General features: G+C 35.5%; 1 protein-coding gene across 5 annotated transcripts in view; it reads right to left on the reverse strand.

Moving 5' to 3' along the window:
- Positions 1-15,289, reverse strand: part of CEP290 (centrosomal protein 290) — a 103,019-nt gene that overhangs the window by 47,938 nt on the left and 39,792 nt on the right. For all 5 annotated transcript variants that reach the window (XM_077111539.1, XM_077111540.1, XM_077111538.1 and 2 more), the window contains 2 exons: positions 13,351-13,524; positions 9,140-9,251 (listed from right to left, as the gene is read on the reverse strand). In XM_077111539.1, coding sequence (XP_076967654.1) covers positions 9,140-9,251; positions 13,351-13,524 — 286 coding nt within the window. The remainder of the gene's footprint in view (positions 1-9,139; positions 9,252-13,350; positions 13,525-15,289) is intronic.

Here is a 15,289-nt window from a genome sequence, read left to right on the forward strand (position 1 = left end):
TGAAAAGTGTAGTAAAGCAACACTACTTTATCAATGTACAGGTAATGCCGTGATTTTTAAAGTCACATACTCAAGCTGTAAAATGTAAAAAATCTGAAGTCATATGATTGAGGGGTATATCCAAATATGTTTTTTTCTAACCATGAAAATTATTTGACCTTTTTTACACAACTAATATCAGTCACTATTTTACATTTTCTTTCTAGTTTTTATACCTTAATTTTAGTTGTACAGCTTGTCTTTGGACTAAAGGTCTGTGGTTAAATGAAAAGAGAACTAAAAACTCCCAACTTACCATAAAAAAGACAACACATAGAAATATCATTAGTTACTTAATCATTTCAGTGAGGGAAGGAGAAAACGTATACCTTTATTTTGCATAAATGATATTTTCCAGAAAAAAAAAATTGGGGTAAGGAATGTTTTATTTTTTAGATATTCAATTTAAATTCATGTTTATGGATCCCAATTACTGAAAAAGAACTAATCAGTGATTTACTTTGCAGACAGCTCTTTATAATACCAGTAATGCCTCCCCCCTCTATTTTTCATGCTTTACAAGTTCGAGTTTTATAACTGAGTTTTTTCAAAGTAACACACATTTTTTTTTCTTTGGAGAAAAATGCTTTGGTGCCTGCATCACTCTCACAAATTGCTATTTGGCACAGCTCCTGAAGGCAATGATCAAGTAACTAAAAATAAAAGATTAGTAGAATAAGCTAAAAGCTTTAGTAAAGAGTGCAGAACAGCTCCCGGGGCCACGGCAGGGAATGGACACACAGCGTACCCCAGTCTGGACTGGCTAGTCTGACTGCGAGACTCGGCTGCGGTGAGATCCCCGAATGGCACGTGATTTCCCGAGCAGCGGCAGCTGTGGTGGCCGGAGCTCCTCCCTCCCTCCTTCCCGGGCCGGCTGAGAGTCTCAGAGAGGCAAGTTTCCCAAGCCGAGGCGGCCGGCGCCCCTCTTTTGCGGGTGGTTTCCTGGTCCGGCTAGGAGTCTCGGATCAGAGGGCTACCCAAGCCGCGGTGGCCCTCCCCTGCGGGCGGCTTCCTGGTCCGGTGGGGAATTCCCCAGGCCGCGGTGGGTGGTGACCGACGCCCCTCCCCCGCGGGCGACTTCCTGGTCCGGTGGCGAATTCCCCAGGCCCGCTGCGGCCGGCGACCAGCCACAGGGTCCCCTCAAGCCGCGGCGGCTGACGCCCCCACCACGCGCGGCCCTCCGAACCAACGGAGAGAATTGGATCGGAAATCCCCAGGCCACGGAGATCGGTGACCGGGGGGATCCCTTGCAAACACGTGAGACAAACGTGTGCCATGAGCGCCACCTACTGGGCAGGATAAGAAAAACAGAACCCAGAGATTTCACAGAAAAATCTTACAACCTTGTTGGGTCCGACACCCAGGGAAATCTGACTAAATGCCCAGACGCCAGCAGCAGAAGATAACTGTCCACGCTCAGAAGATTGAGAATATGGCCCAGTCAAAGGAACAAACCAATAGTTCAAATGAGATACAAGAGCTGACACAACTAATGTTGAATATACGAACAGAAATGAAAAACCTCTTCAAAAATGAAATCGATAAATTGAGGGAAGACATGAAGAAGACATGGGCTGAACATAAAGAAGAAATAGAACAACTGAAAAAACAAATCACAGAACTTATGGAAGTGAAGGATAAAGTAGAAAAGATGGAAAAAACAATGGATACCTACAATGATAGATTTAAAGAGACAGAAGATAGAATTAGTGATTTGGAGGATGGAACATCTGAATTCCAAAAAGAAACAGAAACTATCGGGAAAAGAATGGAAAAATTTGAACAGGGTATCAGGGAACTTAAGGACAATATGAACCGCACAAATATATGTGTTATGGGTGTCCCAGAAGGAGAAGAGAAGGGAAAAGGAGGAGAAAAACTAATGGAAGAAATTATCACTGAAAATTTCCCAACTCTTATGAAAGACCTAAAATTACAGATCCAAGAAGTGCAGCGCACCCCAAAGAGATTAGACCCAAATAGGCGTTCTCCAAGACACTTACTAGTTAGAATGTCAGAGGTCAAAGAGAAAGAGAGGATCTTCAAAGCAGCGAGAGAAAAACAATCCATCACATACAAGGGAAACCCAATAAGACTATGTGTAGATTTCTCAGCAGAAACCATGGAGGCAAGGAGACAGTGGGATGATATATTTAAATTACTAAAAGAGAAAAACTGCCAACCAAGACTTCTATATCCAGCAAAATTGTCCTTTAAAAATGAGGGAGAAATTAAAACATTTTCAGACAAAAAGTCACTGAGAGAATTTGTGACCAAGAGACCAGCTCTGCAAAAAATACTAAAGGGAGCACTAGGGTCAGATACAAAAAGACAGAAGAGAGAGGTGTGGAGAAGAGTGTAGAAAGAAGGAAAATTAGATATGATATATATAATACAAAGGCAAAATGGTAGAGCAAAGTATTACCCAAACAGTAATAACATTAAATGTTAATGGACTGAATTCCCCAATCAAAAGACACAGACTGGCAGAATGGATTAAAAAACAGGATCCTTCTATATGCTGTCTACAGGAAACACATCTTAGACCCAAAGATAAACATAGGTTGAAAGTGAAAGGTTGGGAAAAGATATTTCATGCAAATAACAACCAGAAAAGAGCAGGAGTAGCTATACTAATATCCAACAAATTAGACTTCAAATGTAAAACAGTTAAAAGAGACAAAGAAGGATACTATCTACTAATAAAAGGAACAATTAAACAAGAAGACATAACAATCATAAATATTTACGCACCGAATCAGAATGCCCCAAAATAGGTGAGGAATACACTGCAATTACTGAAAAGGGAAATAGACACATCTACCATAATAGTTGGAGACCTCAATTCCCCACTCTCATCAATGGACAGAACATCTAGACAGAAGATCAATAAAGAAACAGAGAATTTGAATATTACAATAAATGAGCTAGACTTAACAGACATTTATAGGACATTACACCCCACAACAGCAGGATACACCTTTTTCTCAAGTGCTCATGGATCATTCTCAAAGATAGACCATATGCTGGGTCACAAAGCAAGTCTCAACAAATTTAAAAATATTGAAATCATACACAACACTTTCTCAGATCATAAAGGAATGAAGTTGGAAATCAATAATAGGCGGAGTGCCAGAAAATTCACAAATACGTGGAGGCTCAACAACACAATCTTAAACATCCAGTGGGTCAAGGAAGAAATCACAAGAGAAATTAGTAAATATCTCGAGGCAAATGAAAATGAAAACACAACATATCAAAACTTATGGGATGCAGCAAAGGCAGTGCTAAGAGGGAAATTTATTGCCCTAAATGCCTATATCAGAAAAGAAGAAAGGGCAAAAATTAGGGAATTAACTGTCCACTTGGAAGAACTGGAGAAAGAACAGCAAACTAATCCCAAAGCAAGCAAAAGGAAAGAAATAACAAAGATTAGAGCAGAAATAAATGAAATTGAAAACATGAAAACAATAGAGAAAATCAATAAGACCAGAGGTTGGTTCTATGAGAAAATCAATAAGATTGATGGGCCCTTATCAAGATTGACAAAAAGAAGAAGAGAGAGGATGCAAATAAATAAGATCAGAAATGGAAGTGGAGACATAACTACTGACCTCACAGAAATAAAGGAGGTAATAACAGGATAGTATGAACAACTTTACGCTAATAAATAGAACAATTTAGAGGAAATGGACGGGTTCCTGGAAAGACATGAACAACCAACTTTGACTCAAGAAGACATAGATGACCTCAACAAACCAATCACAAGTAAAGAAATTGAATTAGTCATTCAAAAGCTTCCTAAAAAGAAAAGTCCAGGACCAGATGGCTTCACATGTGAATTCTGTCAAACATTCCAGAAAGAATTAGTACCAACTCTCCTCAAACTCTTCAAAAAAATCGAAGTGGAGGGAACACTACCTAATTCATTCTATGAAGCCAACATCACCCTCATACCAAAACCAGGCAAAGATATTACAAAAAAAGAAAACTACAGACCAATCTCTCTAATGAATACAGATGCAAAAATCCTCAATAAAATTCTAGCAAATCGTATCCAACAACACATTAAAAGAATTATACATCATGACCAAGTAGGATTCATCCCAGGTATGCAAGGATGGTTCAACATAAGAAAATCGATTAATGTAATACACCATATCAACAAATCAAAGCAGAAAAATCACATGATCATCTCAATTGATGCAGAGAAGGCATTTGACAAGATTCAACATCCTTTCCTGTTGAAAACACTTCAAAAGATAGGAATAGAAGGGGACTTCCTTAAAATGATAGAGGGAATATATGAAAAACCCACAGCTAATATCATCCTCAATGGGGAAAAATTGAAAACTTTCCCCCTAAGATCAGGAAGAAGACAAGGATGTCCACTATCACCACTATTATTCAACATTGTGTTGGAGGTTCTAGCCAGAGCAATTAGACAAGAAAAAGAAATACAAGGCATCAAAATTGGAAAGGAAGAAGTAAAACTATCACGGTTTGCAGACGATATGATACTATACGTCGAAAACCCGGAAAAATCCACAACAAAACTACTAGAGCTAATAAATGAGTACAGCAAAATAGCAGGTTACAAGATCAACATTCAAAAATCTGTAGCATTTCTATACACTAGCAATGAACAAGCTGAGGGGGAAATCAAGAAACGAATTCCATTTACAATTGCAACTAAAAGAATAAAATACCTAGGAATAAATTTAACTGAAGAGACAAAAGACCTATACAAAGAAAACTACAAAAAACTGTTAAAAGAAATCACAGAAGACCTAAATAGATGGAAGGGCATACTGTGTTCATGGATTGGAAGACTAAATATAGTTAAGATGTCAATCATACCTAAATTGATTTACAGATTCAATGCAATACCAATCAAAATCCCAACAACTTATTTTTCAGAAATAGAAAAACCAATAAGCAAATTTATCTGGAAGGGCAGGGTGCCCCGAATTGCTAAAAACATCTTGAGGAAAAAAAACAAAGCTGGAGGTCTTGCGCTGCCTGACTTTAAGGCATATTATGAAGCCACAGTGGTCAAAACAGCATGGTATTGGCATAAAGATAGATATATCAACCAATGGAATCGAATAGAGTGCTCAGATATAGACCCTCTCATCTACGGACATTTGATCTTTGATAAGGCAGTCAAGCCAACTCACCTGGGACAGAACAGTCTCTTCAATAAATGGTGCCTAGAGAACTGGATATCCATATGCAAAAGAATGAAAGAAGACCCATATCTCACACCCTACACAAAAGTTAACTCAAAATGGATCAAAGATCTAAACATTAGGTCTAATACCATAAAACAGTTAGAGGAAAATGTAGGGAGATATCTTATGAATCTTACAATTGGAGGCGGTTTTATGGACCTTAAACCTAAAGCAAGAGCACTGAGAAGGAAATAAATAAATGGGAACTCCTCAAAATTAAACACTTCTGTGCATCAAAGAACTTCATCAAGAAAGTAGAAAGACAGCCTACACAATGGGAGACAATATTTGGAAATGACATATCAGATAAAGGTCTAGTATCCAGAATTTATAAAGAGATTGTTCAACTCAACAACAAAAAGACAGCCAACCCAATTACAAAATGGGAAAAAGACTTGAATAGACACCTCTCAGAAGAGAAAATACAAATGAAGAGATGCTCAATGTCCCTGGCCATTAGAGAAATGCAAATCAAAACCACAATGAGATATCATCTCACACCCACCAGAATGGCCATTATCAACAAAACAGAAAATGACAAGTGCTGGAGAGGATGCAGTGAAAGAGGCACACTTATCCACTGTTGGTGGGAATGTCAAATGGTGCAACCACTGTGGAAGGCAGTTTGGCGGTTCCTCAAAAAGCTGAATATAGAATTGCCATACGACCCAGCAATACCATTGCTGGGAATCTACTCAAAGGAATTAAGGGCAAAAACTCAAACGGACATTTGCACACCAATGTTTATAGCAACGTTATTTACAATTGCAAAGAGATGGAAACAGCCAAAATGTCCATCAACAGACGAGTGGCTAAACAAACTGTGGTATATACATACGATGGAATATTATGCAGCTTTAAGACAGGATAAACTTATGAAGTTGTAATAACATGGATGGACCTAGAGAACATTATGCTGAGTGAGTCTAGCCAAAAACTAAAGGACAAATACTGTATGGTCCCAATGATGTGAATCGACATTCGAGAATAAACTTGGAATATGTCATTGGTAACAGAGTCCAGCAGGAGTTAGAAACAGGGTAAGATAATGGGTAATTGGAGCTGAAGGGATACAGACTGTGCAACAGGACTAGATACAAAAACTCAAAAATGGACAGCACAATAATACCTAATTGTAAAGTAATCATGTTAAAACACTGAATGAAGCTGCATCTGAGCTATAGGTTTTTGTTTTGTCTTGTTTTTGTTTTTTTTTTTACTATTATTACTTTTATTTTTTTCTCTATATTAACATTCTATATCTTTTTCTGTTGTGTTGCTAGTTCTTCTAAACCGATGCAAATGTACTAAGAAACGATGATCATGCATCTATGTGATGATGTTAAGAATTACTGATTGCATATGTAGAATGGTATGATTTCTAAATGTTGGGTTAATTTCTTTTTTTCCGTTAATTAATAAAAAAAAAAAAAGCTTTAGTAAACCAGTCTACTATGAAATATAAAGACTCATACAGGCAACCCTAAGCACCACTATGGAAGAAAACACCTGTTCTAAATATAGAAATCCAAAGAACATAAAAACCTTCTCTATTATGCTAAACTTTGATGATGAAGGGAGGCTTGTCACAGAGACTGAAGTAGGTTAGGCATCAGCATGTTCTTATATTTGGAGATTTCTTCATGAGTGGGAAGGGCACAATAGCGAAACAACAAATTTCTAGTAGATAAAAATTAATGAAGTGACACTTTTGAGCAAATATCTTAAGGCAACAGGAAATAGAGAAAAAATTCAAGGATACAAAGCCAAATATGAAAGAGATTCTGGTATTTGAAAATTAAGGAATTTTTATAGGGAATTCAGCACTTATTAAAGAGGGAGACGGTATAAAATGAACTGAGAACCTTCTAAAATTGTAAGTATTAGCTGTTTATTTCTTAGTGTAAATGGATAGTATCCTCTTGTATATTGGAGATGCATGGGAGTCAATTCATATTTAATATCCTAATGAGTTAAAAATTACTCATCTAAAAGTGGCTTGTCTTAAATTTCTAAATGTCAGGCCCCTCTACACCATGTTTCAGTTACTAATTTAATAAAGCAGCTCTGTTTAGCAACAGAAACCTTGAATAGTATTAGAATCCTAAGGTCTGGGAAACAGATAAATGATAAAGCAAAATGCCAGTGAGATAAAATTGTTAAAGTGCCACAAACTAATACAAAATCATTTGAAAACCTAATGCGGCAAGGGACGGATGGAGAGTATAGGATGCATGGGTTTTTTTCTTTTGTCTTTTTGTTTCTTTTTCTGGAGTGATGCAAATGTTCTAAGAGTGGTCACGGTGATGAATGCACAACGATGTGATGATATTGTGAGCCACTGATTGTACGCTTTGGATGAACTATATGATGCACGAAAATATTTCAATAAAAATATTTTAAAAATTTAAAAAACCTAATGTGGAAAACCCTAGCAGGAGCCACAAAGATTTTAATACCCTCAGATAAGGTGCTACTCTCTATCTTTTTTTTTTTTTGCGCATGGGCAGGCAACGGGAATTGAACCCAGGTCTCTGAAGGTGCTACTCTCTTACACGTGAAGATGTTCATTGCAGCATTTTAAGCAACAGCTAAAGTAAGAAAAACTGGTGATTTAATCACACACAGAATGATATTACATGAATATTTACACTTAAAAGTTTGATGGATGAAACATGTATATATATTTATATTTGTTAATATAACAAAATAAGGAGCCTCATATAAAGTACAGCCAATTCTCATTATTCATGATAGTTATGTTTTATTCAATTACTGTGACACAGAATTAGGGAAACTGAACCTTTTCTCCTGGGTAACTACAAGGTTAGTTCTTGCAAGCCTCTGGTCACAATATTTCAGTCAACTGATAAACATCAAACCTTGCTTTATATGTGTTTCTGTTTAAAGACACTTGAATAGATATTGCTGATTCATTAACACTGAGCTCACACAATAACTCATACCTGAATGAAGCTTATGTAGCACATTCTTTTTTCATGAGGTACATCAGAGCCTTCTTGCATTTAGACCGTTTGACAGCATTTGTGTACTATGTATACTTGTGGACTATTTTCAAAAGCAAAATTAGCAACAAAAAGCACAAAACAAAAAATGTGCACTAAGTACACCACAAAACGGTTAGTTGTTTAAGTGACAGTTGAAACAAGAAGGCAGAGTGTTGGCTTAATTAACTTTGGTTGGGTATGTGCACCTTAAGCAACTCAAACTTATAACTGCTCTCTCTGCAAATGTCCACAAATGACTGCAAAACTGTTGTACTAATTTGGAATTACAAATAAATTTAAGTAAGTAGGCAAATTCGTAAATCTAGAATCTGTGAATAGTGAGGATCAACTGAATATAAAATATGTAAACACATAAAGTAATATAAAAAATATGATAATGTAGTAGAGGAACTATGGGCAATTTAAATTATTTTCAAATTTTCTTTATAAGATGTTTTATGTTGCGCCTTTAATTTAAAAGCATCAACTAACGCATACCTAATGTAAATTTATACACAGTGAAAAAACTCATAACAATATTACTGAAATATAGATATTTCAAAATTAATAGTATTATAACAATTGTTTAAATGGTTCAAAATAGATAAAGCTTAGTGATAATTTTCAACATATATTATTTCTTTAGGAAAATTCTAATTCAAGAACTGAAAAAACAAAATTTGGTAGAAAGTAATACAAGATATTATGTATCAACTGCTGTCTAAGTTAAATTGTTAGGCTGAGAGCTCACTTTATCAAAGTACTCCCTTTTCATCTGGAATAGAAAAGGAATTTCAAATGAAAAAATATTCACTATTTGATAACAGTCATTTCATATTACAGAGCAATAGTACTTACCTAATTTAGTTTGTTGTTCCCAGGCTTGTTCAATAGTGTGAAGTTTTTCCTTGGTAATCTCCAGTTCCTTATTTATAGATTCCATTTGTTCTTTCAGAGATGTATTTTCACACTTAAGACAGAAACATTACTAAGAAACTAAATTTTTATTCAGAACAATACCACAGAAGTGATATTGTCTTAACTTGATGCGATATCTCCTAAAACTCAGAATCCATGTTTTTTACAAAATTAGAAGTACCCTCCCATCATAAACCTACACTGTGGTTATAGTCTTTTCATAATATAAATATTATTTAAAATAGGTAGTAAAAAATGATCATCAAAATCCTGAGTATTCAAAAAGTGGCCCCAAAGATTTGGGTATGAGATTCCACCATTAAAGCTGCATGTTCATTCTGGCCAAGGTGAAGCACTCGAGAGTTTCATAAACTTCACAAACCAGAGCTTGCTTCCCTCATTCACTTTTGATTAGATTATCTCCACAGAGATCTGACTCGCCCAATTATGGATGTGACCTTATGATTAGATAGAGATGTGACTCCACCCATTCCAGATGGGTCTGATTAGTTTACTGGAGTCCTTTAAAAGACGAAACATTTTGGAGAGAGCTCAGAACAGAGACATGGATGTTTGGAGATGCTTGGAACCAAGCAAATGTTGCCATGTGCCTTTCCATAAGATGTTAGGCAAGCCAGAATCTGAAGACAGCCAAGGGAAAGTCAAGAAGTGAAAGCCAGCCCCAAAGAAACAAAGTAAGGGACTCCCATATGAATACAGGCTGAAAGCAACAGAGCCCAGGAGCAAGTGAACAGCAGACACAAGCCACATGCCTTCCCAGCTGACAGAGCTGTTCCTGATGGCATCAGCCTTTCTCGAGTGAAGGGAACCTCTTGTTAGTGCCTTAGTTGGGGCATTTTCACAGCCTTCAACTGTAAACGTATCAAATTCCCTTTTTAAAAGTTGCTCCATTTCTTATACATTGCATTCTGGCAGCTTAACAAACTTGTAACCATTAAAAAATTTAAAGCAGGAAAGTTTTCAACAACAATTCTTATAGAAGTCCAGATGACTAATAATGCTGGTTTAGACTAGGGTTATAGCAGAGAAGATGAAGAAAAGAGGATGCATATTAATTACACTTGGGAAATAAAAATAAGAGAGGAAAGGAATAACTAAACAATAATTCTAAGGAATCTACCTTAACTAACTGGGTAGATAATAGTACTTACACTGAAACGAATGACCGAAAGAAATACAACTTGGGAGTTCTTTTGAACATGTTAAATTTGAGATGACTGCAATTTGAGTTGTAAAGTAAGTAATTCAAACTGTGGACAGACTTCTGAGAACAAGTCATGCTGGAGACATAAATGTGGGAGTTGACAACATAAACATAATATTTTAAACCACCTGTTTATTTATGCATTCTTTTAACAAACAGAATGCCTATTACATGTCAGGTATTCTAAACACAAGACTCCAATGATAAACAAATTCCATCCTGGAACTTGTATTTTAGTGGGGTAAATGGGAAATAAACATAAATATAATGCAGTGTCAAATAGTAAATGCTATAAAGAATAATAAATCAAGGTAATAAGATAGAAAAGGGGGGTGCTAGGACAAAAAGATTAAAAGAATAAAATGACTGCCTGGTGAAGCACAGAGTTCCAACCTAGTTCTAGAGTCTATAAATACATAAGAGAAAAAAAAGAGGGGTAAAAGTATTTTAAATATCTTTCTACCTATTTTTTCTTCCTTCTAGCCTCTTTTGAAAGGTAACCCTGGGCTATCCAGAAAGTTCAAGCACATCACAAGCCTTGCACAAACACTCTTGGAAAGAGTACCAGCTGGGAATCTGCCTTCATGTCAATCCAGCCCAGCTGCCAGATACGTGAGTGAAGCTTTCAGATGATTCCAGTCCCCCACTGGTGAGTCACCCTTAGCTTTCAAGTCTTCCTAGCTTAGAGCCCAGGCATTGTGAAGCAGCAACAAGCCATCCCTCCTGTGCCCTATCTGAATTCTTGACCCACAGAATCTTTACCAGAATAAAATACTTGTTTTACGTACTAGCTTTTGGAGTGGTTTTGTTATGCTGCAACAATTGGAATATAGGTGCTAAATAAATTTTGTTGAACTGAAAGTAATTTGCATATATATATACACATATATGAAAACACAAGGATTAAAATGTAAGTTACACCAAAAATTTTTAAGTTTTAAATGATGGGATACTTTCAAGAACTGCACATAATGAACACAAGAATATTCTAGCCACAAGAACCATCACATTATTGATCATATTATTCCCTTGATCAAAAACACACAAAGGCATTCCATTACCTACCAAATATATTCCAAATTAATCTGGCCCTTCATCATCTGCCCCAGTATTTTCTACTTAACGTCAGATACAGAACACTCTGGACAGAATGAACTTTTCTGTCCAGAATGAAGATTTGTCTATCTTTATGCTTTTGCTTCTGTTTCTTCCCTCTGACTGAGTCTTCCTTCATTCCCACCCCAAATCTGCAAGTTAAAACTCTTCAAGGATAAGTATAAACTGTAGTTTCTCTAATTCCAAAACATTTGATTCCAACAACACTTTACTTGTAACTCTCTTAAGGCATTACCACATGCTATTTTGTATTCTATTTCAAGTCTGCCAAATAATAGAAGGAATACAGGCCAAAGAATCAGAAAGACTATATTTTGATCTTTAGTAATTAGGATAGCTAGGTATCTTTAAAATTACTCAATAATATGCTATCTAGAGGTTTGTTACACAGGATCTTCTAAAACTAGAGGGAGAAGGGCAGAGAGCATGGAGGATGAGAAAAAAAAAAACTATATTACCATGCCTAAATATTCAGAATTTTTTTACAAAAAGTAACATAAGTATCCCTATTTAGCAAAAGTAAAAGTAAACTGACTATGATTAGTTTTAGATAATATTAATATATAATGACTCAGATCATTTTGCAGGAGTCATTGAACACAATTCAGAATAATATTTTGATTTATTGAATGTGTCCCCTTAAGCAAGTAAAAGCATTTGAACCAACAGAATTGGATCTCATCCCACTTCCACGAAAGGATCCTAGATGAGAATAAGACAAAAGAAATAAACCCATGTTGATTGGGATCCTGAATAAATCAGGAGAAGCTTGTCTTGCCTACTAGAAAAGGTACTGAGGTAAAGTGGCAAGAAGAGAACTAAAGGATTCTAAACCATATTCATAGACTGTTGGATAAAACTATGATATCCACTTTACTCTCCTGTACATCTCCAATAAGAAAAGATAGAGATTTATAAGCTCTTCCACAGTCCATGAAGAGCCATTAATATCTCTTCTACTGTCAGCCAAATCTATCTTAAGAGAATCCAGGGGCCATGAGAATAATTTAACCTCAGAACAGAGGTATGAAAAAGAGACAAACACTTAAGGACACTTAGTTTGCTAATGCTGCCAGAATACAACACATCAGAAATGGACTGACTCTTGTAAAAGGGATTTATTCGTTACAAATTTACTAATTTGGGAAGGCACATGGCAATGTCTGCAGGCCTTCCCTCCCAGCCTCTGGGTTCAAATGGCTTTGCCCAAGGTGATTTCTTTCTCCATCTTCAAACATCTGGGTCTGTATGGGCTCTGAGCTGAGTTGTACTGAGCTGTGATGAGCTCTCTTTCCACCAACCTCTCCTTTTAAGCCTCACTCATTGGAAGAACGTCTCTCCCCTCAGCAAACTGCGATCATAATCAGTCATAGATGAATTTCACAAACTGATGACTTGAGTCCACAGCAACAGAACAACTGGGCACCATCACCTGGCCAGGTGGACACCTGAACCTAAATATCCCAGACATTTTCTTCTTTGATTACAATATCCTATTACTTGCTTCTTTTTTCTTTTTTAAGTGACTCACGGAAAGAGGTTTGATTCAGCTGAATCATAAAGGTGAGCTAAATGAGGATGATATAGATGAAGCTGTTCAGAAGTCATTCTGCAACTATACATAACTAAGATTTTATTCACATGTGTACTGATATTCAGAAACAAAATATTTAGAAGTGACATATCTATGAGTAATATCCTTATCAAATTTACAAACTTTAATAAATTAAAATCTGTAAAATCTCTCAAAATGAAAGCTATCAACAAAGAACTACTAATATCACAAAGATCAAGGATCACACAAACTTACCTCCAAGTGTTCTAAATTATTTGTTCTTTGAACAAGCATGTTATCTTTCTGCAAGATGTCCCTGTATTTAGCTGTCAGTTCATTGTATTGTTTATTGGCCAATTCTAGTTCAGAGAGAGAAACACTATTATCTATAACTTTCTGGAGAGCTGCAATCTTGAAAAGGGCCATTTCCTATGGGAATAAGAACATACGGAGTTATTTTGGTGTATTTTTTTTCTGGTTAAGAACTAGTCACTTTTGGGAAGAAAAAGATAATACAATTCTAAAGCAAAATATTTAAAAATCACTTACAAATATATAAAGTTTCCCAAATAACAAAAACTTTTATAATATACAGCAATAAAATTACTTGCTTTCATATTGTAAGATATAATATTATTTTGCAAGTTTTAAACATAATTAAAGTAAATTAACCATTCTTTTTATAACTCCCACATAATTAACTGAAATTAAATTAATTTGAGAAAAGTATAACAAGCAGCAGCAATCTCCTACTCAGAATGTGTCACTGGACAGATTTTCTAAATTTCATTAAATTGAAAAAACAACTTGCTTTTTGATAATCAATGAGCTTTTCAGCTTAGCTATTTCTGTTTATTATATTTAGACAAACTGGCCTTGTAACAAAAGAAAATCATTTTTCTTCCACATGAAGGAAACATTATTTGGGGAGAAAAATCTTCTCACCATCATAGTAGCCTAGGACATGCAGTGACTTGGTTATCAGCTATAGAAGCTATAAAAAGTCACTAAAGACACTGCAATATTTCTAGAACACCAAAAAGAAGTCTGAACTGTTAGTACTCTCAAGCATGAGCTGCTCAATGATAAGCTAAAGTTACAAGAGAAAAAACTTAATGGAGATTGATAAAGTAGTACAAGAAAGAATCAAATTTATGATGATAATTCTGAAGTAAAATAAGGGAAATATTTGCAATAATGCTTCAGATCTAATTCTGGCAGCTTCTTTTCTTCATGTACACAAGTCCACACACTCTATCTTACTCCTGGAAACTGGGTTCTCACATTTTGGGGGGTGGAGTGAAGGGGTAGTATGTTTCTCTTCACTGAAAAATATCACTTTATCTTAATTTTCCAATTGTTGCAACAAAAACAACAAAAATTCAACAAATGATCATTTTGAAGAGGAAGCAGACAACTCTAGTTTTCTTTCCCTTTATGGCAAACATTATATTTGTAAAGGTACAAGAAAATAATATTCTAAAAAACAAAATCTAACACAGAAATAAAAACAAGACCATTTCTTAAGTCTCAAAATTTCCTTATTACATGTCCAAATAAAAATAGCTTTCATTTTTCAAGCAGATTCCTTGTTGCCTAGGATTCTGCGTTAAGGTCACACTGAAAACAGGGGTCCAGATAATTTCACCCATCATTATCTTTAAAAGGTGATGGTAAGGAACTCAAGTTCATTTTAATTTTACTTTGAATTCTGTTTTCATATAACCCTGGCTAAATTTAGGCTTATAAACTAAACATTTATGTACTTCAAAATAAGCTGTATAAGATCACATGTAAAGCAAGGTGCAAAAGAATGGCATGCAACTTTTCATGCTTTTATAGTGAGAAAACTAAACACTATAAGGATCAACAGTTAACTTCTAAGGAGTGAGGCAGAATGAGATAAACGTTGAGATGAGGTAAGATTTCTGTTACTGTATCTATAGAGCTTGTAAATGTTGTATATATTCAAATTCAATAAAAAAGAAAAATATAATCCTAAAAATAGAAAACTAATGAAAAACAGGCTTAATTCGGTATCAAATGCATAACATAACTATATCAAGAAATGAATAATTTCAAGTAACTTTAGAATATAATACTTTGCCTATACATCCTTAGTGAGATATATGCTAAAGAAAATAAAAACTGTAAAGAAATTTCAAACTACACTCATAGCATGTTGCAGTTGTTT

Source organism: Tamandua tetradactyla, chromosome 7 (assembly GCF_023851605.1).
Source record: "Tamandua tetradactyla isolate mTamTet1 chromosome 7, mTamTet1.pri, whole genome shotgun sequence".
Classification (NCBI taxonomy): domain Eukaryota; kingdom Metazoa; phylum Chordata; class Mammalia; order Pilosa; family Myrmecophagidae; genus Tamandua; species Tamandua tetradactyla.